Below are 25702 nucleotides of genomic sequence, written 5' to 3' on the forward strand. Positions count from 1 at the left end.
TTGAATTAGTCTTTTAGAGGAAAGTACACATGTGCAAGAATATACTTAATTGCCGGGGCTATATAATCCCCTATTACATGTGCTATTATTGTGGCCTATGTGCCCACAACCGGCCTAGAACTAACTAATGCTGAACAGGTCCCCGCTAGGTTCTCAGCCGTAAAGTAAACTGGGGTGACCCCAACTCACGTGGGCGGTTTAAAGTAAGGGTCCTCACAAGGTAAACAGGGTCAATCCTACACAAGGAAAAGCATGTGACGCCTCAGTCACACAAGTCACCTGGGATAGAGAGAGAGAGAGAGAGAGAGAGAGAGAGAGAAAAAAAAACCACCAGCCCATCGAACTTAATGGGGCTGTAGTGTTTCTGACATCAGTTTGTTTAGGCAAACTTTTGATTTGCTATGAAAGCAAGGCAACCCTCACCCCGTGTGTGTGTGTGTGTGTGTGTGTGTGTGTGTGTGTGTGTGTGTGTGTGTGTGTGTGTGTAACTGTTATGTGTGTATGGGATAAATGCACGTATATATATATATATATATATATATATATATATATATATATATATATATATATATATATATGTAATCATACACACATACATATTTTTCATAAACCAGTTATTCTTATTCCTCAATAATAAACTCATCTCCGATGCCATAGTTTTCAAGTTTCCTTATATTTATCAAAAGTGTATAGCCATGTACACATGCATAGTGCATGTAGTCCATCAAGTAGTAGTCAATCCTTTACCGACACAGTGAAGGTTTGTTCGACCCGTCAAAACCTGACTCATCAAGTCATTCTGACAGAATGAACGGCGACGTGTCTGTGGAGACCACGTGGGCCAGGTGGGGATCCCAAGCACGTCAGCGCAGACATGAAATGACACTGCGCCACGTGGCTGTTGTGAAACTCCACGATATTACACAACGAATTAGACAAAAAAACAACGATTAAAGGCATGATTAAAGCGATATCACCTATTTAGCATTTTTTTTGCTTGCAATCAACTTCCCTACCATGCAAAATGTAATCTAGAACATGTTGTATCCAAGTCTGCGGCCCTGCGTCAACATGTATTTAAGGCGGCGGCTGGAGGCTGAAAACACATTTTAAAGATCGAATTAGCCAACTCTTCTGAATCTATTGATATTACAGGCCTATAATGGAGCACCTAGTCGGGGTTTGTATGTTTTTTCCATTGTTAGTTTCATAAAATACCGTTGTTAACATACCGGAAGTGTCTCACGTACCTGCATCGCGTTCCTATTGGCCAGACCCAGTGGCCAATAGCAGTCCCCTACCAGCGGAGGTTCACAGACAGGCTCAGTTTATACTTCTATTCGGTTCAAGACGTTACGCTTCGGCTATAAAGTACTTTTCATATTCATATTCAAATAATCTGATTCTAACACACCCCTAGTCTGTGTTTCAGTTGCAATGTTTTGCTTTGAAAAGATCGAAGCGGGTATTAAACTGTTGACTTGAGCACGCAGCTACACAGCCGGCTGGTGCATCTGCGCCTTATTGACGCATGGTTAAATATGCTTGCTAACATCCCCTTAGGAACTTAAACAAAATTAATTAAATTGTACATATAAACAAATATATATAAAATAAAAGATGAAAAAAAATCTACTTATAAGTTAAATTACATTAAAATACAGTTTTTTATCGACAGTTTTTCTCATTGTCCATAAGAAAAAAAACTGTTGGATCCAATCCTACAACAATAAGTAGTTCCATATTTTTTTATTAACGGTTTGCAGAAATGTGAGTGTACAAATATAGTAGATATAAAGTCTTTGACACCTAAAGCGGTTTGTTTGATTCATGACTCTTGATTGGAAACAGCTTACTATTGCCTGTGGCCTAACTCGAGGGAAATATCGAAATTGTGCAACTACTGTATGTCAAAAGCCAACCCCCCCTAACCACCCAACCAAAACCTCTCCCCCTTTCCCCACCCCGTCCAGACAACACGGTACAACCTGGTAAGACACAGTGGAGACTACAACCAACAGCTTGCCCCGCTCAGTCACTTCCTGTCTGTCGGCCTCAAGGCTCAGTTAAGGTTCCACATCGACGCAACGCAATGACCACGCAGACGCATTCAACGCAGACGTGACCCAGTTATGGTTCTGCATCAGGTTTGAGGGAGCGGACCAATCACAGCCCTTGCTGCTGCGTCGCCTCGAGGCAAAGTAACAATTTTAGGGAGGCGCACGTCAGGCCTTTGCGTTGGACGTAAACCGGGTCCGTAAACCCCCTTGGCGTTGCGTCGACGTGTAACCATAACTCAGCCTTAATCCTCCTTCCTCAGGAGCCAGGTGGGGGCCGCCCCAACCCCCGACCCCACGAAGAAGCTCCACCACCAGGGCTTCTCCGCCCGCCGCTCCTGCCGCCGCGCCGCCAGCGCCGCCGCCGTGTAGCGCTCAAAGTGGTTATAGGGGTCGAAGCGCTCGTAGTCGTCCTGCTCGCTGTAGTAGCCGCCGCCGCCGCCCTCCTCCTCCTCCGCCCTCACCACCACCACCACCTCCTCCTCCACCCGGTTGAGGGCGGTGGCGTTGGGCTCCAGCGCGGTCTTCGTCAGGACGAAGTCCACCCGGCCCGCGTGGGGCATGCCCGGCGGGAGACGGACCCTCTTGATGGCGCGGGTGTAGCCCGCGGCGGTGGCGGTCAGGATGTGGACCCCGGGGGCCAGTAGGCGCCAGTAGTCCCCCTGCTCGGCTGGGGGTCCGGGGGGAGGGGGGAGGGGGGGAGGGGGGGGGGGGGGGGGGAGAGGGTGCTAGGTTACTGTCTGCATGCTAAGGGTTAGCTAATCCGAATCCCACGATACAGCCCCACTCCTCACAAAGAATAAACTACTGAATCATGTGTCGCCCTGACGGAGGGACGGATAACATTTACATTTAGCAGAACGCTTTTATCCAAAGCGACTTACAATAGGTAAATTTCTCAGAAGAAAGAGAAACAACAATGTATCGCTGTCGGTACAGAAAGGATGTTCATCAAACCAAGTGCCAAGCACTAACGATCACTAGCTTAACCCATTCCCCGTACACAGCAAAGCTAGCTAGGATAAGACGCTACACAATGCCAAGTACTATTTTTAAGTGCAAGGATGTACAGCATACAATAAGTGTGTACATCAAGTGCCAGGACGTACAACATACATACAATAAGTGCGTACATTAAGTGCCAGGAAGAACAACATACAATAGGTGCGTACATTAAGTGCCAGGAGGTACAACATACAATAATTGCGCAAGGGGGATGTGGGGGGAAGCTATGCAGAGTCTAGGAAGGTGATCTCTAAACTCCAGGACCTCCCCTCCCCTTCAAACAGAACTGGGCGGGAGAACTACAGTGTGCGGCCATTCATCGGCGTCAGGGCCAGGTGAGCAGAGCCTTACCTGTGGTGACGTCATGTCTTACGCCCCGGACCGATACCCGGGCCCCTTTGATGCCGTTGCCCCCCTCGTCCTTCACCAGGCCCTTGATGCCCCGATGGGCCTGGGGGACACACACATATCGTTTACAGGACTGATTCCAACAGGGACCACCTGGTGGGAAGTGGCTGAACGTGTTGTTTCTGTGGAGCATCTGATGTGCATTATAAAAATGTAAGACCAATATGTGTGTTTCGTTGTGTTGTATTGTTTGTGTTGTTTTTATGGGATGGGTAAGGTAGCAGTAGCAGTGTGAGCCGATGGATTTGAAGACATGTTTGCAAAACTACCTCATATGTATAAAAAACAAACGGTAGCGAACAGTATTGTTTCGATGGACTAACCCTGTAATTTCAATGACAAAAGAAAAAGTAGAAAACCACATTAAAATCTTATTCCTACCCCTTCCAAAAAGGAAATGAACGCCTCCTGGTTTTCGTGCCAGGCGTTTTCCATATCCTCTTCAGCAGGGAATTTATCACAGCCCAGATTCACCGCCACCTCATAACAGTTGGTGTGGAGATAGCTGAAGTCTTGCATACCTGACAAAACCAAGAGCAATCTGTTTTAAATCCAAAGTTATTCTTGAATATTTGCAATAACTGTTACTCGAACTGTCGCTACCCCTCCATGTTAACATGATGTTAATAAGTTTACGCAAGACTTCATGCAGCTCATTTCAAACTTGGCTCCGATGAGAAACATTAACATTTTAAACGATCCAAGAGAGCCCTCTAGTGGCAGCACGTGGACATGCATCCTCTATCGCATATCCTAGTTGTGTGTAACGTGGTTGTTTTCTCTTACTTCCCGCAAAACTGGACACCTGCGCTCCATTGATGATTCCGTTCTTACTGGCGCGAGACGACCCGCACCATGCCTGATCGCGGCCCATGGTGGGATGAGAATCTGCATACGTTCTCGCGATAATCTTGAACACCTGGAAAAGGGAACCGGCGGCTGGTCATGCTGATTATACACCTGCGCTCTAGTCGAAATTCAAAGTAGGCCCACAGCCAGGATCTAAGAACCGTCTCCAAACATAAATTCCAATAACTGCAAAATGACCTTGTTATCACTTCTATCGTCATTGAACTATAATTCTAGAGTTATAGGTTTTTAAACAGATACACATGCATCAACAAAGAATCTGTGTCCGCATTGACCCCAAACAAAGATCATATAAGCCTAGATGTGTTATATTATTAACAACTTCAGGGGTGTAGCTAGACATTCTAAAAGGTAATCAATCCAAATCTAAACCAATAATCACTCACAATCACAATTTCAAACGTATACACTCACAATTTGATCACATATTTACACTCTAATATTTCCCATGAAGCGACGTGAAGAGGAGAGTTTCCTGTGTGAGCATTAACCAATGACCTTTGGCCTTTCACCCCTCACCTTCTCGTCTGGCGTGGGGGAGAACAGCTTGTGCTGCTGGGGGTGTTTGGAGAGGTCGTAAGGGTAGGCCACCACCAGGTCCCCACCGTGGAGATTAGCCCCCAGCATGAAGGGGACGGACCGCACCCACTTCATGACCGCGTACGTCTCCGGGGCGACCTGGAGCCATGGCAACAGGGGATGACGCGTTGGAGTACACATCCAAACCACGGACGGTTGAAATGAGCTATTAGGGAAATAATGAGTGATGAGGATGTAATAAAGTAATACCTAGTCTAACAAATCAGCCTTTAGATTCATATCTAAAGGTGGCAAGCAAGCTCAGGTCTGAGGGAATGAGGCATTTCACTTTTTTTCCCGCTTAAAATTTGTTTAGACCAATCATGTGGCTGGGGGCGGGATCTGTAGACACGCATTACCCAGAATGGGTAAATATAAGGACATATAAAGTCGCTGTGGCAATGGTTAAGAGTGTCAGTGTATAACGCCTGATCACACAACGATCAGATAAGTGGGATCGGTAATGAGGTTACGGATATATGGATGATGCTCTATAGTGTACCTTACCAAACCAGTAACAGTCTGGTTTGGTAGAGGTTATGTATATGGATACATGGATGATGCTCTATACTGTACCAGTAACAGTCTGGTTTGGTAGAGGTTATGTCTATGGATACATGGATGATGCTCTATACTGTACCAGTAACAGTCTGGTTTGGTAGAGGTTATGTCTATGGATATATGGATGATGCTCTATACTGTACCAGTAACAGTCTGGTTTGGTAGAGGTTATGTCTATGGATATATGGATGATGCTCTATACTGTACCAGTAACAGTCTGGTTTGGTAGAGGTTATGTCTATGGATATATGGATGATGCTCTATACTGTACCAGTAACAGTCTGGTTTGGTAGAGGTTATGTCTATGGATATATGGATGATGCTCTATACTGTACCAGTAACAGTCTGGTTTGGTAGAGGTTATGTCTATGGATATATGGATGATGCTCTATACTGTACCAGTAACAGTCTGGTTTGGTAGAGGTTATGTCTATGGATATATGGATGATGCTCTATACTGTACCAGTAACAGTCTGGTTTGGTAGAGGTTATGTCTATGGATATATGGATGATGCTCTATACTGTACCAGTAACAGTCTGGTTTGGTAGAGGTTATGTCTATGGATACATGGATGATGCTCTATACTGTACCTTACCAAACCAGTAAAAGTCTGGGATGGCAATGTGGTCGGTCCTATAGGTCCGTAGTCTGCGGCGGCGGTAGACGATGGAGGCCAGATCCGGAAAGTTCCGGTTCAGATCGATGCCCTGAGCGTTGGTCCTGCCGACGTTCCTGGCCCCGTACTTCCTGCCCTGAGTCCGGAGTGGGGTCAGAGGTCAGGCAATGACCGTCATCGGAATATCAGCTGGAGCTGTCGGGAACACCAGGAGAATTAAACAGCAGAGGAAGGCTTGCATTTGATATTTTCTGTGATGTGTGGTGGAAAAATGTGGCAAATATCAGTAGGCTGTGCAGATTCAGTCTTTACTTTATCCATATGAAAGGAAAACCTAAATTCAACACCTGTTTCAAACATCTTCATATTTAACATGTGGATGCAACACTCATACACAACAGCTGTAAATGACCTGTCTTATAACCGCTGTACATAAACACCTGTACACAACACCTGTAAACAATACCTGTACATAAACACCTGTATACAACACCTGTACCCAACACCTGTACACAACACCTGTAAACAACACCTGTACACAACACCTGCAAACAACACCTGTACACAACACCTGTACATAAACACCTGTAAACAATACCTGTACATAAACACCTGTACACAACACCTGTACACAACACCTGTACATAAACACCTGTACACAACACCTGTAAACAACAACTGTAAACAACACCTGTACACAACACCTGTACACAACACCTGTACCCAACACCTGTACATAAACACCTGTACACAACACCTGTAAACAACACCTGTACACAACACCTGTACACAACACCTGTAAACAACTGTACACAACACATGTACACAACTCCTGTCACAACACTCGTAAACAACACCCTTACACAACACCTGTACACAACACTCACACTCCACACCTGTACACAACACCTGTACACAACACCTGTCCCCATAAGTAGCCCCCCAGCACCAGCGGCTCCCCGGGGGCGGCCCACCTCCTCCTCGTCCTCCGTGGCGTCCTGGCCCCCGGCCGCCGCCACCTCGTAGCCGTCGGGGTTCATGGAGGGCAGCAGGTGGATGCGCGTGGTGTTGAGGAGCGCCTGGACCCGCGGGCTGCCCTGCCGGTACTCGTTGCACAGGTCCTGGGCCAGGTAGAGGAGCAGCTGGCGGCCCAGGGCCTCGTTGCCGTGCATGTTGCCCACCAGCCTCACCTCCGGCTCCACTGGAGAAGGGGGGAAGAGGAGGAGGAGAAGACATCGGTCGGCCCAGAGCTTCATCGCAAGTGGGATTCTGGTCTGGGTTCATTGTATTCAGATTTTTCCACGAGAAACAAAAGGGAAAAGAAATTGTAGAAAAACATGTACATGAATAATTCAATGTAAAAGGGGGATGTTGGTAAAGTTTATGTCTGAAATGTATCATTTGTGGACGCTGTGCTTTTAATTTGTGGATGGACTTGGAGAGAGAGAGAGTGGGAGAGAGAGAGAGAGAGAGAGAGAGAGAGAGAGAGAGAGAGAGAGAGAGAGAGAGAGAGAGAGAGAGAGAGAGAGAGAGAGGGAGAGAGAGAGAGAGAGAGGGGGAGGAGATACAGAGACAGAGACAGAGACAGAGAGAGAGCGAGCGAGCGAGCCGTGAGAGAACGACAGAACGTCACCCAAAAGGAGAACCCAGAACCCGGCACCACTGTAGTACTCACGCAGCTCGTGCCGGCCGGGGTTGCCGGAGAACTCGATGGCCAGCAGGTCGCGGCCCTCGTAGCTCCGCCCGATGGAGTAGGTGCGGGCGACGTCGGAGCAGCGCTCGGCCGTCTGGGACAGCACGCTGGCCAGCTCGGCCTCCGAGTGGTGGCCGAAGCGGATGGAGCCGAAGGAGGGGTCCTCGGCGGGGGGCAGGCCTCCGTAGTAGTCGTCTCCGTCCTGCTCCACTGCATGGGGTCACACCGAGATGGCGGGGGTCAAAGGTCATCTGGAGGTAGCTCACTTTAAAGACAAAATAGAATGAACAACTAACATGGTGTACTATACTTTACAGGTTTCTGAGGACGTTGTTTTAGCTATAGGCAAATGTTTCGCAGAAAATAAAAAATCAACGAGGTATCATGTAGGTCCCTTCATTACTGATGTATAGTGATGAAAGAAAGGCGGCTATATCTGTTTACATTTTACTGCTTTCCCTGAAATCTCATAACTGCCAAACAAAATCCTTTACAAACATCTAGTCTTCTGTAACTTCTCTGTTTCTTGGTGTTATTGTGACCTCTATGAGTGGAAAAGAAGGGAAACATCTCAGGCTGCATGGTCCTTTCATAAAGACCAGAAATTAACTATGAAAGGGACTGGACTGGACATTGTTTCCAGACGTCTGAACCAAATAACACAGAATTGAATTTCTTTCATGTGGCACTGGTGCGACAAAGCGTTTGCCAAATGTGACGAGAAATACCTTCCCTTCCCATATTTGGTTCAGGCCAGATTGTAATCACGCGACGCGATGTTCAAATGACTCAAACGCTGACTCACGACAGATTAAGAGTCCTTTTCCATCCTCAAGAAAGTGGCCAGCTGGGGTGAACGTGTTCTCAGTGTGAGCCAGCAGTATGCCCTGCGAGGGCCTGGTTCCTGAGAGCTAAACGCTCTGCTTTAAATGATTTATACACCGCCCTGAAGTGCACTCGCATTGGAGGGATGGTCCGAGCATGTCCACTATCTAGGTCAACCGAACAGACCAGGCCTGGAAGGCAGAGGGGAAATAGTCACGTTTCAAAACAAATAAAGTGAGTTTATTTTGGAGAGGGGGAGGGAGAGACAGAGAGGGAGAGGGAGAGGGAGAGTTAGAGAGAGAGAGAGAGAGAGAGAGAGAGAGAGAGAGAGAGAGAGAGAGAGAGAGAGAGGGAGAGAGAGAGAGAGAGAGAGAGAGAGAGAGAGATAGAAAGAGGGAGAGAGGGAGAGAGAGTTAGAGAGAGAGAGAGGGAGGGGGAGAGAGTTAGAGAGAGAGAGAGAGAGTTAGAGAGGGAGAGTTAGAGAGAGAGAGAGAGAGAGAGAGAGAGAGAGAGAGAGAGAGAGAGAGAGAGAGAGAGAGAGAGAGAGAGAGAGAGAGAGAGAGAGCCTTCGACTCATGTTTCCTCTGAGATGTGCCACACACACAAGTTTGCTAGCCAGACGGTGCTACTAATCCGCCATGCACTGTATAGCTGTACTCAATTATACATTGGCTTGTGTGTGCGTGTGTTTATTCAGTTTACAATTCGATTTTAAACTGAAGACGTTTTTAAACCCCAATAGAATCCAGAGCATATGAAAGTAATATTTAAGTGTTTTGTAAGCAGCTTATGGGACCTTATTATGAACACTATGATGGTGGCCCTTGTTGTCATGGTAACTACGGCCACTGACGCGAGTTTGAAAAAAGTTTAAAGGTACCATGCAAGGTCCGAAATAAAAAATACAAACGGTATTCCTACCTGACAGGATGACCAGATCAAACATTTGCTTCAACATATAACCCAGATAAGTACGTTTTAATTGCCAATGGCTCCAATCTATCCGCCATTGTCACGCGGCGGGCGTCCATTTTGTCACGCGGCGGGCGTCCATTTTGTCCCGCCCTCCTCTTCCTCCTCACCTCGTAGGCCCTCCAGCGGGTCGTAGCAGCCCTCCTCCTCGCTGACGAAGAACCGGTCGCAGTCCAGGAAGTAGGGCCACGCCATGGCGATGGCGTCGAAGGCCGCGGCGCACCTCCGACGCACCGTCTCGCAAACTTGGCGGCACGGCTGCATCGGCCGGTCATGCTCGCAGCGCGGCGTCATCACCGCGCAGCCTAGCATGCGCACGTCCGGGCTGCATTGGCCGCCGCCGCCGCCTCCTCCGCCACCGCCGCTGCTAAGCAACGTCTCCACCACGCTCATCAGGAGGTACTCGGCGCCAAGCTCCACCTCCTCGCGGGAGGTGTGGCCCAGGGCGTTGGGGAACAGCGTTTCGGTGTAGGGCATGTCCTCGCAGTAGGACAGCCGGATCTCCGTGCATTTGGCTGCCGGGGATTTGTTTTGTTTTTTATTCGGGAATTTCGTTTCATCGCCGCAATACCCGATCGCTACAGCTAATCCATGAAACGTTTACAGCGATTTATTTATTTATTTTCAATTTTATTCAACTTAAAAAATTTAAAATCTTAAAATCATTTCTAAAAAGAAAGGTTAAAAAAAGGTTAATTAAAAAATATATATATATATTCGGAAATGTTTCATGGTTTAGACACAGTGGTCGTATGCATAGTAGATAATAAGGTGTGAGTGTTAGCAGTATATGGGACTTATGTGCAAATGGAAGCCATCTGCTTCCGTTACCGCAGGATGCACAGAGATAGGCCGGGGATCCTAAAATATTCATTTACAACGTCCCCTAAATCTTTCGGCTCGTTGTAACATCTTCAATCAAGCACCAAATAGTTGGATTATCGCCGAAAATTAGGTTTTGAATATTTAATCAAAAGCCATTAATCATCTAAAAATATCCCTATGGTGTCCTGCGGTGCTGGACTGGATTCCATTATGTATGTGACTTGTGATCTCTTTCTAATGGTGAGGAAGAGCATGGCCTGGAACTGAGGTCACGTTAAAGACATTCCACAGCTACGCATATGGGATCCTTTAGACTCTAAATTAGGAGTATTCTATTAATCAAGCTAAGAGCAAAAAAACTGTTGTTAAGTCAGTGTATTTAGACTGTCATCAAATCGTTTGTCTTCTTAGGCTAGATGATTTAAAGACTAAAACACTAAAATACTACAGGCCAATTAGTTAGAATTATAATATGATCTTTACTGAATGGACAACTTGCCACAGTTATCTGTTCAATATATCTGAACAATTGGTAAAGGCAAACGGATCTATCAGCAACTTGTTTTAGTCCTCCAAAGGTTGAACTTAAAATACTCACGTCTTCGACCAAGCGGAGACCTGCATCTGCCTGCAGAAAAATCAAGGCGGTAGTGAATTACTGGGACCGGCCGCTAGAGGGCGGAGTTGGGCTTCCAGTCGCATCCATAGTGCCTTATCATATCAACCTGATGTTGCGCAAACATTCTAGCAAATTCCTGTCTATCATCAACCTTCAAAATTAACCAAGGGTTTGGATGCATTTTATTGAAATGTAACATCTAATTTCATTGATCTTACTAGGATTTGTCACAACTACTTCTAAAGTTCAAAAGTTTGACAAGTTTTAAAATAAGTTTTAATAAGGTTTCGCATTTCGTATCTTAAATCAATCTTACAATTTCCAGATATTTTCTAGTTGACCATAACAGTCCATGGCGTCTCTACGCAGAGGAAAAGTTTAAAATCGTGCTGAACAGTTTCTGCATGCAGAGCAAACGACACGCTACTTGTGCATTTGTGAAACTGTTAAAACAATTTATAATTTTTACCTAAAAGATAATCTTCGTATTCACATCGGTGTTGTGGGTAGCAAGAGGCGAGTGTGAGCGCTCCGAGCAGAATCAACACGATCTGCTGTCTGCTCCACGTCTCCGGATCCATTTTGATGTGGCACCTCCACGCGCGCCCAACACAACTGCCTGCCTCGCATCTGTAAAACAGCCGAGAGAGAGAGAAAGAGAGGGAGAGAGAGACAGACAGAGAGAGACACTTTCCCGGAACGGCAAAAGCACATCTCCCAAGAGCCAGTTTATTACACGCATTACGGTCATCTATCGAGTTGCACCAGTGAAATAGTTGCTCCACCACAAGAAAGATGCCAACAGGTTGAAACATGTTTTTTTTAATTCGTTTGAATTGGGAATCGAAATTCATAGCCTGCAGCCTTTCATTCAAATCAAGCATATGGGTGTTTGGACCAAATGGGGCTACAGTTAACCATTAATGTCAGTTAACCAGGAAAATGGCCTCATTCCACCTTTAATGGCTAGGGGGCTGTCATCATGAGTGCTAAATTAAATGGAAAGAAATAACTTAGGAGTTAAGAGAACGAGATAGATAGACAGACCGAGAGACTGGCAGACATACTTGGTCAATGATGCTATTCATTTTCCAATTCCCCTGTCTTTGTGTTTGATTGTAGTCTTATATATAAGACAAAGAAACAGATGTAGTCCTGGTTGTGTTTCAAATTCAATAAAACTGGACACACAACACACACCATGAACAGTGGTTACAGATTTAGTAAGGGTTTTATTGCACAGATTCACACCGCCAAAGAACACAGAGTGGCTCTCCATTGGAAACGTGACAGATGTACATCACCCAACACATCTTTTTGATAAAAGCAGCTATCTGGCGTACAGTGTCGCAAAACTTCACATAGTCAAATATCTGGCACGGACACGGAACAGTGTAGTATTAAAAGCACTTGGAAACATATGCTACATAACATTGCCTTCAGTAAAAGATAGCGGTCACCTTACCAAATATGGCCTGTACAGTGCAAAATATAGAACGTCATTGTAAATATCCATACAAACAGGTTTTTTCCTCAGTCAACTGGTCAAAATACAGTTATATATAAATAGATTTTTCAGTCCAAAGTAGCCTACGGACTCTACGGTACATTCACATACAGGTCACGCCCGGCGACGTGTTTAAAATGACACTTGCCTTTGGCGTTTTGCAACTACTCCCGACTTTACAAAGTGCGTCGAAATTTCAGCGATTCAGTGATACGGGTGAGATGGACTTAGAATGGAACGCGAATGGCCGCACGGTTCACCCACGACGATGCGGTCCAATCTGACAGTGAACACACACACACACAACCACACACACACAAAGACAGACACACACACACACACACACACACACACACACACACACAACGGCAGAGTATCCAAGGTAGGCGTTTGAAGCCATGACACTTTCATCCAGTGACTATCTGCAGAGCCCTGCAGTGACAGTACAACACACACGCACAAACACGCACACACACAGCTGCCCCCCCCCCAACCCTCACATTCATATCTGTGTGCCTCTTTGAAGATGCAAAAGGTCAGTGTGTGTGTGGGACGGCGTATTCAAATAAAAAATAAAAACCTAAAATGTCTGCCGTTTGTAGATGGAATTAATAGCATTTTCCTAACTTGTACTCTCTGTCATGGTGATGCTCCGTCTCCTGTCCTTGCGTCCTCAGGGTGCTACATGTAGATTACATAGGACACCCTTGTGTCTGACACCCTTGAATAAACCACAGTTCTACAGCGCCGGAGCCCGTCGGTTGAAGATTGTGCGGTTTGTCACCGGTCAGCCGCACAAGGAATCGACACAAACCACACAAACACACACACACACACACACACACACACACACACACACACACACGCACACACACAGCGTCCTGTGTTATCTATCCACGGCGTGTGCTTTGCTTCCACACCTTTGCACGTGGATTGGGTTTATCGCCACAGACACACACACAAAAACACATACACAGACACACACACACACACACACACACACACACTGACACACATCAAGCAGTCGCCATCAACGTTGCGCCGGTACTGGTCCAGAGCCCACGCGTCTGCCCCGACGTTGTCATCTGTCCTCCCCCCTCCTCCCCCCACCCTCCCAACCACCACCTCCTCTCATTCATCGTCCACCTCATTAGTGGGCTTTAATTCCCCCCCCCCCCCCCCCCCCCCCACCTTGTCTCTTCCTGCCCCTCCGCCCCTCCCCCCGCCCACACACACGTAATCCGTCTCCGTACCCCCACATCATCTTCCTGCTAACAATATCCTGCCCTCTCCATCCATGCCTCTACCTCGGCCTCATTCTGTCTCCAGGTCTCTCTCTCTCGCTCTCTCACACACACACACACACACTGACACACACTGGCACACGCACACACACGCACACATACACAGACACACAGAGACAGACAGACAGACAGACAGACAGGCAGGCAGACGAGACAGGCAGGCCCACACACACACACACACCTGGTCCCCTCCATCCATCACAATCTCATCCCTTTTCTCCGTCCCTCTCTCTCCATCACACACACACACACACACACACACGCACACGCACACGCACACGCACACACGCGCGCGAGTGCCCATATGTAATTATCTTCCAATCCCTCCCAAAGTGCTCCTCCCCCTCCACCTCTCCCCATCCTTTACATCCTCCAGGGCGCGACCCCTGTCATGATCGGCCCTCGGCTGTCCCCCTCCCCCCCCCGGCGGTCCGCGTGCTACGTAGCGCGGCGGCGGCGGCGGCGCTAGGTGATCCTCTGGAGGCAGTAGTCGTTCTCCGTGTCCATGGAGCTGCTGGGGCCCGAGGAGGGATACAGGTCGCGGCGCAGCAGGCGGTTCAGGACCCCCATCAGCACCTTGCGGTACTGCTGCCGCAGCAGGGAGTAGGCGAAGGGGTCCGACGCCGCCTTGCTGTAGGTCAGGCACTTGCTGACGATGCCCCAGTGGCGGTTCACGCCCACGAAGGGGAGGAGCTCCGCCAGCCTGGTGGTGGGCGGGGCATAGAGGGGCGGAGGGGGGTGGAGCATGAAGAGTAGAAGGGAAAAGGTTAACATCTACGACTTGGGGATGAGTGATTAGGAAGAGGATGAGGGATGAACGCTCCTTCCTGTTGTGGTTTTTGGAGGGGCGGTGCTAAAAGGGGAGGGGCTTCGTCCACCTGATAGTACTTGGGGGGGCGGGGCATATAGGGCTGGAGCATATGAAGGGCAGAAGGAGAAGGTTAACATCTTCACACTACTTGGGGATTAGTGATTAGGAAGAGAATCAGGGATGAACGCAACAGTTGTTGTTTTTGGAGCTTTGTGAGGGGAGGAGACAAAAGGGGAGAGGCTTCGCCACCGTGGTGGTGCTGGGGGGCGGGGCATAGAGAGGGGGCGGGGCATAAAGGACTGAGGAAACGTTAAAACATTTTAAACGGTGAGGATTGACGAACGTTTATTTTGTATGTGGAGTTTTGTGTGAGGAGGAGATGAAAGGGGAGGAGCTACACCATCCTGATGGTGGGCGGGAAAAGGGGCGGGGCATAAAGGGTCAACAAAAAGATAACATTTCAATTAAATTACAATTTCAAAGTGAGAACTGATGAACAGCGCTGGTTGGTGCGCTGGTTTGGCGGAGGAGATAATCGACCAAATCGTATGATATTAATAACATTAACTTCCTATAATGTGCCGGATATTATTTCTCGATAATACCCTCCCTAATTTCCTGCCTTGAGATGAATAAAGTGTAATAAAGTTCACTCCGGGCTTGGGAAGCCGTATAGAATATTAAAACCAAAAGTGTATGAAACTGAAGACCTAACTGGGTCATGTTCCAAAACATTATACAACGCGAGGAGAGACAGCAGCACTCACACCCATAATGCATGAGCTGGGACCGGCCTGGTGTACACTGTCCTCCTCACCCCATCACACTGCTGGTCACCTGCGGCTTGGTGTGCTACCACAGGCGCTGGAGTGGGTGATACCATTATGAAGGGCCTGTAGACTGCTTGCACAGACTTGTTTTTCATTGGGTTCGAAGGATTGATATTATGTGTTTTACAGGCTGTCATGATGATAAGGTTATGTCTAACGTTATGAATAGGACATTTTCGACTAGGAAACAACCAACTCGAGCATTTATAACACAATCTAAGGCACTGTTAAGGGCCTTATTTATTAATTTAATCGTTTTAAATTAATAAATAAACATGTAAATGAAAAAAAAGAAATAGACAAATAAAAAGCATTTTAGTTATGGCTACAATGAATGGATGAATAAAGTGGATGAGCGACTGTTCACACTAACCTTGTAGTCACATAAGGCGCGAAGCAGATTATAAAGGAGCCGATGAAGATGCTTATCTTCTTAGTGGCCCTCTGCTTTCTCCTCTTCTGCTCGGCCAAACATCTCTGCTTCACGCTGAAAAAACACAAACACCTTTACTGCCAATAATAACGACATTGATGAATAGTAAATATACGTCTGTGTGTGTGTGTGTGTGTGTGTGTGTGTGTGTGTGTGTGTGTGTGTGTGTGTGTGTGTGTGTGTGTGTGTGTGTGTGTGTGTGTGTGTGTGTGTGTGTGTGTGTGTGTAACATGGGACCACATCGAGAGGCCCAGATCATGATGCAGTGTGCTTGCGCGTGCGTTTGTATGTGTTTTGCATGTGTGTGTGTTTTGCGTGTGCTTAAGTGTGTGTGTGTGTGTGTGTGTGTGTTTAGGTTTGTGTGTGCGTGGTGTGTGTGTGTGTGTGTGTGCGTTCGTGCATGCCTTTGTGTGGCGTTTGCGTCTGCGTTCGTGCGTGCGCGTAAGTGCGTGTGCGCACGCGTGTTGGTGGGGACAACCCTACCTGGGGTGAATGTCCACCAGCAGGAAGAGCGTCTGCATGGTGATCACGTCGATCCGCTTGCAGTGGAAGCGCGCCACTTTCAGCACCTTCAGGTACGCCACGCACAGCGTGAGGAGCGACAGCGCGAAGCTCGTGGCGTGGAACGCCACGGTGAACACGGCGAAGCCCGCGCGGTCTCGCTCCCCCTCGCGCAGCTGCAGCGTGCACGAGGCGTACACGTGGCTGTAATCCACCCAGGAGAAGAGCAGCGCCACGAGCGAAAAGGTGAGCGAGTGCGCCCAAGAGTAGCACACCATGAACACCGCGTCCTTGTAGCGCATCTTAGTGGCGTAGCTGAGGGGGAACACCACGGCGACCCAGCGGTCCACGCTCAGAGCCGCCATGCTCAGCATGCTGTTAGCGGTAAGGAAGGTGTCCAGGAAGCTCACCGTGTGGCAGGCGCAGTCGCCGAACGGCTGGCGGTTCTGCACGATGCCCACCACTGTGGTGGGCATGTTGAGAACGGTGAGCAGGATGTTGCAGAAGGACAGGTTCATGGTGAACACGCCCGGCACCTGTCGGCGGATCTCGGCGCTGTGGACGAAACATAGCAGCACCGACAAGTTGGACAACAGCGAGACCACCGCGACCACCACGATAAAGAGCGCGAAAAGGATTTCTGCAAAGTCCATTTCTCACTTCGGGTCCACTCGGGTCGCGTGGACACCTGCGCCGTTCGCCGATGATAAGAAGTTAAATCCCGCCATGATTGTGCCGATGTTTGCCGTGAATTCTACAATGGAACAATGAACTCCAAAAACTGTCAAAGCACCGCGTCCTGGCGCCCCTCACTGTGCTGCTGCTCCTCGTGCGCTGTCCGATGCGCGCTGCTGAGACGGGGAGTTCACGCGACTCTCCATCTCAGCAGCGCGCTACATGGGGAGACGCGCGCACTCCCCGAGCCAAACCCGTCAGCGTTTTGCGCCTCAAATGTACCGCCTCCCCCCCCATCCCCCCACCCAACCGCCTCAGCTGAAGGCGCAGCTTCCTCCAATAAACGGTTGTTTTCGCATGTCAAAATAACGCTTTAATTCTGGAACAACCGTTCGGTTCTCGACGGAACGGCCGAGATGAGCAAAAAGTTGATGGATGGGCCTAGTTGACTGGAGAGGAGATTTTCTTTTTGTGGTTCTCTTACTTTTGTATTTGTGTAGCCTACTGTGTATTTTTCTTTATTTTTTGGTTTTATTTGTCTCTTTATTTCCTTGCGTTCATTTCACTTTACATAGCGTGTTATTTTACTTAACTTTGTGTCATCGGTCTTATATTATTGACCAACCTCGGGAAGTCAGAGTGGTGAGATGTCAATGCGGAAAAACCCACAAATCAATCAATCAGCCGGCGAATGAAGTTATTCACACACGAATTCCTCGTGGCCTCATCGATTTCGCCGTCGCTCGGATCAATGTTGAGATGGCAGCGAGGAGGATGATAGCGAAAGGCGCGAGGATGGGACCGTGTTGTCCGTTGGCAAAAGGCGGCAGGCGCACGCAGACAAACACCCCCCCCCACACACACACACACACACACACACACACACACACACACACACACACACACACACACACACACACACACACACACACACACACACACACACACACACACACGCACACAGACAGACTCAGTGAGGCCACTGTGCTAATAGATCCTTCCCCTTAAATGAATTATTCACAGAATGTCTACTGTAGAGGGGTGAGTGGAGTCATCTGTATCTGTGCGTGCATTTCAAATGATGAGCCTGCTGTAATGGGCTACTTGTTATTTATAATATAGAAATAAATTAATAAATAACTTTTCATTTATTTATATAAAATAAATACAGTGACAGTAGATCGCATTTACGCAGAGAAATGTACACAGGGTTTCAATAAACACATTTTGATACCAATATATTTAGGCACGCGTTCAACTATCCAGTCATTGTGGACCATATTTGCTTCCACCGACAAAAAAACACCATTATTACCACCCCCAACTTGGCGCTAGCATATCGTTCCATGAAGGAGACCTCTTGGGGAGCAGGGTTTGCCGTTGAGTAATGGATAAGCTGGCAGACTGTGACTCATCAGGGTCAGACTAGGCCCGCGGTGGTATTTGTACAAATCCTGTTTATTGTCCCAATTCCACACCCACCCGGTATGAGTATTAAAACAAACTGGTTGTTTACTGATGTGTAGTTTGAGGTGACCACTTACGGAAGACCAAAGGCACCCACGGAGGATGGGTTTTGGATTGTGTCACGTGTGTTGATTGTTGAGGACTGCTGCTGTGAATGTCCACGGGTGTCTGTGTGTGTGTGTGTGTGTGTGTGTGTGTGTGTGTGTGTGTGTGTGTGTGTGTGTGTGTGTGTGTGTGTGTGTGTGTGTGTGTGTGTGTGAAATCAGGCACCTTTTCACTCTCACAAGCACAGCACGCACAAATGTTTGTGTGTGTGTGCGCGCGCATGTGTGTGCACGTGTGTGTGTCAGAGCGTGTGTGAGGGTGTGTAGGTGTGCGTGCCTGCCTGTGTTGACATCCACGTTTGTCAGTGTGTGTGTGTGTGTCTTGTGTGTGTGTATCTTAATGTGTGTTTGTGTGTCTTTGTGTTTTTGTATGTGTGCGTGCATGTATGTATGTCATTACGTGTTCATTTATGTGCCTGTGTTGATTTGCGGGTGTGTGTGTGTGTATCTCTACGTGTGTGTGTGTGACTGGGTCCCTGGGGGGAGGGGGCTATTTATAGCGCGCTCAGAGGTTGGCACCTCCCATGGAAGACTCCGTGCCGGAGGGTAACCTCACGGGCTGAGGAGGAGGGGGAGGAGGAGGGGGGAGGAGGAAGAGGAGGAGGAGGGGGAGGAGGAAGAGGAGGAGGGGGGAGCAGGTGAGGAGAAGGTGAGGAGAGAGGCTGCCATGTAGGAGGCTCAGGGGAGACGGGAATACGAGGGTGGGGGGAGGGGGGGGGGGGGGGGGGTGGGGGGGTGGGCGGCTATGAGGCAGAAAGCGACCTGGGAAGGCTCCTCTCGCTGTGTGTGTCGGCGTTGATTCATTGCGACGCGACGACAAAGAAACACTCGGGCCGACGCGGAGACAATGGCTACGAGAAGCGCCTGAGGAAATGAAGAAGCAGATGTAGAAGAACCAACATTGTCTTGACGCTTTGTGTGTCAAGGGCGTAGGAAGCAACTTATAGGTGGAGGGAGTCGGGTGGGGGTGGGGGGGCTATAAAGGGTTCTCGGGGGGGTTGTGAGTGAGTGCTGGTGAGTCACGTCCCGAGAAACAGTGTCACAATGTGATGTTTTTTTCCCGCATTTGCACGCTTCATTTCAGGCAGGGTCTGGCATTTGTCAAGAAGGTTTGTGGAGAGATTTTCACTAAGAAGACAAAAACAAGAAGAAGACAAACAAGAACATGAAGAAGAAGAAGAAGAAGTAAGAGGAGAAGAAGGAGGAGATGAAGAAGGAGGAGATGAAGAAGAGGGAGGAGGAGATGAAGTAGAAGAAGAAGAAGAAGAAGAAGAAGAAGAAGAAGAAGAAGAAGAAGAAGAAGAAGAAGAAGAAGAAGAAGAAGAAGAAGAAGAAGAAGAAAGGAGGATGAGATGAAGAAAAAACTGGAAGGTGGTGGTGGCATACAGAGGAGAGATGGATACCCCTGGACACACGTTGGGAGTTCCCTTCAGCTCGCAGGAAAACGGCATCATGATCTGTAAACTGTGAGATCAAGGTGGTGGCTTGGCTTATCTCTTCACTTAGCCACCATGGGAGCGATCTTATGAGAGCGATAGTTAAATGAGTTTACTCGATTTTGATTCACGATTTATTAATACTAAGAACTGGGAAATAAAGGAAAAATAAACCTTTTGCAAGAATCCCATTTTGTCTTGAATATAACTTCCACCGTATCAAACCAAGGTTTGAGGAACGGCTTTAAGCGGAACCAAAACAGGTGCAACGGGTTACACCTGTAGAGGGAGCTATCCAAAATAAACGAGTATAACTGGCAGAGTTCGTGTTTGTAACAGGCAGCGTTCGGGTTTAGTTCCTCTTTAAAAAAGCCGACCTCACCTTGTGCAAACCTTCCACCACCCAATCCCACCTGCAGCTTTATGAAACCCATCTTTACCTCTCTCCTTCAACCCACTCTCCGGTGCCTTATCACTGGCCTGTCCATCAAGACACAAAAGCCCCCACCCCCACCTCCCTCCCCCCCACCCCCCCACCCCCCCACACACACACACTATGTAAAGCACTTTGGTACCATGAAAAGCGTTATATAAATGCAATCAATTACTATTATGATTATAATATTTAAATACAGAAGAGGCTGTCTCTCCAAACAGCCAGCAAGGTTCTGCTGAGCCTAAGTAAGCCCATCTGACACCTCAGGGTGGGGGGGGGGCAAAGTGCAGTCCGTCGCAGTGTGAGAATGGAGAGCGTCCGTACTGGAATAGCAGTGCAATACTCCGGGGGTTTCTCCTGGGTGCCTGGAAACACGTGCCCATGTAGTGTATTCACAGCCTGGGGAGACAGCGCAGCTTCAAGGTCACCCTATGGATGCCATAATGTGTGATGCACAGACCGAGAGCGAAATGAGGAGGGCGGATACGTGCACGTGTGTGTGTGTGTGTGTGTGTATGTGTGTGTGTGTCTGTTTTAATGTGTGTATGTGTGTGTTTTAATGTGTGTGTGTGTGTGTGTTTAAATGTGTGTGTGTGTGTGTGTGTGTTTTCATTTGTGTGTGAGTGTGTGTGTGTGGTTGTGTGTTTTAATGTGTGTGCGTGTGAGCCTGCCTGCGTGCGTGCACGTGTGCCTGTGTGTGTGTGTGTCTGCGTTTTTATGTGTGTGCGTGTGTGTGCGTTTTAATGTGTGTGTGTGTGTGTGTGTGTGTGTGTGTATGTGTGTGTGTGTGTGTGTGTGTGTGTGTTTAAATGCGTGTGTGTGTGTGTGTGTGTGTGTGTGTGTGTGTGTGTGTGTGTGTGTGTGTGTTTTAATTTGTGTTCGAGTGTGTGTGTGTGGTTGTGTGTTTTCATGTGTGTGTGCCTGCCTGCTTGCGTGCACATGTGTCTTCGTTTTTGTGTGTGTGTGTGTGTGCCCAGGCAGATTCTCAGCCCAAATCAGTATGGTCTACGCAGGATAAACCAAACAAACAGCAGTAATAAAAACAGCATAGAGGACTTGATTGCACAGACATCATAAACATCTCAATATTTATATTCTGTTTGTTTAAACGTGTCATCACGTTTTTTGTGTTTGCATTTGCGCTGCTAATTAAAGGGCCAACACCCCAGGTGACAAATATGCTTACGGAGGAGGAAGAGGGGGTTATGCCAAGCGAAGGTCAGTCACCTTTGGGAGGCAATACGAAGGAAATTAGGGAAGGGGTTTGGGGGCAGGTCAAAGGTCGTTTGAACTTTGAGACCTTTCGATCGATATCGGTTCTCGAGGTTAAAGTTGAAATCAATCGGCAGCCACCAAGAAAAGAGTTGTCCTTTTGTTGCATGGCTGTTATTCATTGCTATGAAATACTATTGTATACACGAGGACTATACCGGTACTATTTGTATGGATGTTATACCAAAGATTGTACTATACTGTTGTATCAACACTCTTATTGCTTAGATAAATATATACTGTAAGTCCTGTTGCATTTTATCATTGTAATAAGCTAGCATGGTCGTTCTTGTTAGGGCTAACGCTATCGCTAATGCTATAACCTCGGCCCCTGGGTGATTAATTCACTTCTTCTATTATTATATTGCTATTCTATTCCCCGTTGTTACCCACCGAAACATCCTCTCCCTTACATCAACACCAGCAGTGATCTGATTTCCTCCCGCCCCAAACCATAAGTCTTCACGGGACATCGCAAAGCAGCGACCATTGTAGTTACACATTACATTACTCAACACGGACAGCGAACCTGGGAATAAACACACGCATTATCTCATTGCTGAAGACCAGGGAGGGAGATGTGGGGGAGGGGACACTGGGGCGGGGTTGAATGATACCAGGTGTCAGTGCAGACTGTTTGATTGGACTTCGGCCACATCCTAAACTGAGGTCAATCCTGTCCTCTTCAAAGGGCTGCAAGCTGCAGAACGTGTGTGCTGTGGTGTGTGTGTGTGTGTGTGTGTGTGTGTGTGTGTGTGTGTGTGTGTGTGTGTGTGTGTGTGTGTGTGTGTGTGTGTGTGTGTGTGTGTGTGTGTGTATGTGTCTGTGGAGGGTTATTTTTAAGTATCAAGTGTTTTTTTCCCAGAAAACATGTGCATGTGCCTTTGTGTTGGCTGTGACGAGATAAACCAAAATATCTCATCCGCTTTAAACCAAACCTCTGAAGGACTCCGGATATGTCTGTGCTTTGAGTCCATCGAAGGCCGACCAAAGAACTAGAAAGGCCAACTTATCATAAAACCGGATTTATGCAACCAAAAACTAAAAAGAACCACGACGTTGATAACTGGCGAATCCTTCCCAGTGTCTGAAGGTGCTGACGAAGGCTTATCAAATGTGTTTCATGATCCGATTCAACCGAGCGATCGTCTGCCCGTGTACACATCCAACGCAATCACCTCCGTCAAAGCACTTCCGTGACAAAGTCTGTTAGAGTCTGCCCCGTAGGTACAGACTCCTAATCCAGTGAGCCCAACCCACGGAACTAAACATCTGCAACACGCTCGCCGATCAGTGTCAAATCCCTCCAACGATATTAGTCTTTATTTTGACATTACCTTCATCTCCAGTGGGGGGGGTGTCCCTCTCGCTCCAGCTCTGCGGGAAACAAAACACTTTTATTTCACAAGGTTAGAGCAGTGGGTGTACCCGACAAGAGCAGCGTTCTGTGACTCTGGATCATAAAGCTTCTTCCTCTGCAGTGACACAACGCAGACGCCACCAACCCGAGCCTCACGTCTGTGTTTAATACCCAGAAGTGTCGCAATAATGTAAGCAGTGTGAACGATGGAAGGGGGAAAAGATAGAGGGACGAATACGAGGATGCGTGCAACAGTGGTAAGAGGAATATCACATAGATGTACAAAGGGAGGCATCGTCCCAAAGCAGGGAATATCTACGAAACGGCCGGTCTTAGAGGGAAGGGGAGCAGCCCGTTAATGCGTTTCCTCTCGGACGTGGATCATGGAGCATCTGTTGCGATGGGAAGGCCTGATGGAGACATGGTGGTGTTAGGGCTGGGTGGTGGGGGGTGGTGTTAGTGGTTTGAGGAAACAAGCTGTGTTAAAACAAGCTGTGTGAGGAAGAGGGCTTGCATCGGAAGCATGCAGCTGCCACGTACACATCGTACACACACACACACACACACACACACCGTGCACACACCAGACACACCGTACATAGACACAGACACACACCGTACACACACACACACACACACACACACACACAGACCGTACACACACACACAGGTATAGCAGCGCCGCCCCCATGAGTCACGTTCCCATAGCAACCCCCGGTTTATACGTGGGGCACCGTTCAGTGTTCGCCACTCATCCAGAAGACGATTGGAAATTCCTTCTTTTTTTTTGTCCGAACCACGGAAGATCCGTGAGGGTTGGGTGCGCCAGATAAACCGCAGGGCCATCGCCACGGCGTTTGGTTTCCAAGCAACAGGAGGAATCAATCTCGGTATAGCGGTCAGAGTTTCCAAACAAACTGGTGGCTCGAACCATTACGACTCTCTGTCCACCAGCACCTCTGCTAATGGTGGCACTTCCTGAAGACGACCCCCTCCCCCACGACCCCCCCCCCCCCCCCCCCATGTTGGGGTACACCGCGACACCCTCTACTCCACATACACAGGATGAGACACCTGGCACACACACACACACACACACACACACACACACACACACACACAATGGTCTTGCACTCATTAGCAAGGCCACAGCTTTATCTTACCCACTGGCTGAATGGTGTGATCCACTGCAGGTGTGTGTGTCCTCTGCCTTACCTCAGGCCTGGTCTTTGTCCCCCCCCCCCCTCACCCCCCCACCCCCCCCCCCCAACCCCCCACCTCCACCCACCACCTTTTCATCTGGGATCCAAAAGGAGGTGACAGTGGGAGATAGCAGAGAGGCGAGGAGAATAAATAATGCTTTGATGGGTTTTAAGAGTCTGCAATAGATTGCTTTGACCCGATGAGCGGAGCTTCGCGGTCACGGATGACATGTCTCTTATTGTTGTATTAATGACCCAGCACACACATATATATCTATGTTTCTCTCTCTTTATATATATATACACACATATACTGTGTATAGATAGATTTCTCATTATTTCATGCTGGCAATGGATCTAATCCCAAAAAAACATAGGTTAGGTTGTGTGTTTATGTGTGTGTTTTATGATGTTATTTATTGATGGTGTATTTCTTGGTTCATTCCCATGCCATTTGAGGATTGACTGACCTGAGTCTGAATATGGGAGTGTGTTCCTTACCTAACATCAAATGCCCTCAAGCGGGATTGTAAGCCGGTGTCTTCGGGTTGAGAAGTCGGATGGATAAATGACAGCTTGTCACCCTGACAGCGTGGGTCACATGACCACACTCCTACCAGAGGGAAGCCTGGGTTCAGGGGGGACACACAGAGAGGGAGACACATGGCACGACCATTGCACCACACACGCACACACACACACAAACACACACAGGGAAAACATATAGAGAGTGAGACACATGGCACAACCACCGCACGCACATGCACACATGCAAACACACACAAGAACACACACACACAAACACAGAACATATTGAGAGTGAGACACTTGGCACAACCACCGCACGCACATGCACACATGCAAACACACACAAGAACACACACACACACACACACAGAACATATTGAGAGTGAGACACTTGGCACATCCTACAAACGCACATGCACACATGCAAACACGCACACATGCAAACACATACATACATACATGCATAGATACATCCATCCAGATACACGTACACATCCAGATACACATACACACACAAACAGCATTCATCATCATCTGCCGACAGCAGGCCTTTGATGAGTCAGGGCAGAGCTGGCCGCCAGCATGCGTCGCAGTAGCACTAGTCGTATCTGGTGGGTTCCACACATGCAACGGTGAATTCATTAACATGTTGGGAAGTGATGTTGACAAGGGGGCAGCGAGAGCGATCACACATCCATAGTATACAGTATCTTTCATCCGTCTGTCGTTTGGGTACACAGACCTCCTTGGGTAAAGCAGAAACCTCCCATGTTGACATTGTTTTGACAAGGAAAGCCCAAAGATG

At 48.0% G+C, this 25702-nt stretch overlaps 2 protein-coding genes across 2 annotated transcripts; both read right to left on the reverse strand.

Moving 5' to 3' along the window:
* Positions 1-1733: 1733 nt before the first annotated feature.
* Positions 1734-11742, reverse strand: LOC130370078 (carboxypeptidase Z-like). The gene is made up of 11 exons (XM_056575746.1): positions 11501-11742; positions 11011-11040; positions 9698-10102; positions 7773-8000; positions 7072-7298; positions 6072-6233; positions 4860-5018; positions 4257-4389; positions 3852-3991; positions 3414-3513; positions 1734-2727 (listed from the first exon to the last, which is right to left on the reverse strand). The coding sequence occupies exons 1-11, from the start codon at positions 11610-11612 to the stop codon at positions 2303-2305; spliced, it is 2121 nt and encodes a 706-aa protein (XP_056431721.1). The 5' UTR covers positions 11613-11742; the 3' UTR covers positions 1734-2302.
* Positions 11743-14285: 2543 nt separating this feature from the next.
* Positions 14286-17288, reverse strand: LOC130370131 (G-protein coupled receptor 26-like). The gene is made up of 3 exons (XM_056575818.1): positions 16400-17288; positions 15857-15970; positions 14286-14545 (listed from the first exon to the last, which is right to left on the reverse strand). The coding sequence occupies exons 1-3, from the start codon at positions 17068-17070 to the stop codon at positions 14308-14310; spliced, it is 1023 nt and encodes a 340-aa protein (XP_056431793.1). The 5' UTR covers positions 17071-17288; the 3' UTR covers positions 14286-14307.
* Between the last annotated feature and the right edge of the window lie 8414 nt (positions 17289-25702).

Source organism: Gadus chalcogrammus, chromosome 17, assembly GCF_026213295.1.
Source record: "Gadus chalcogrammus isolate NIFS_2021 chromosome 17, NIFS_Gcha_1.0, whole genome shotgun sequence".
Taxonomy (NCBI): Eukaryota; Metazoa; Chordata; class Actinopteri; order Gadiformes; family Gadidae; genus Gadus; species Gadus chalcogrammus.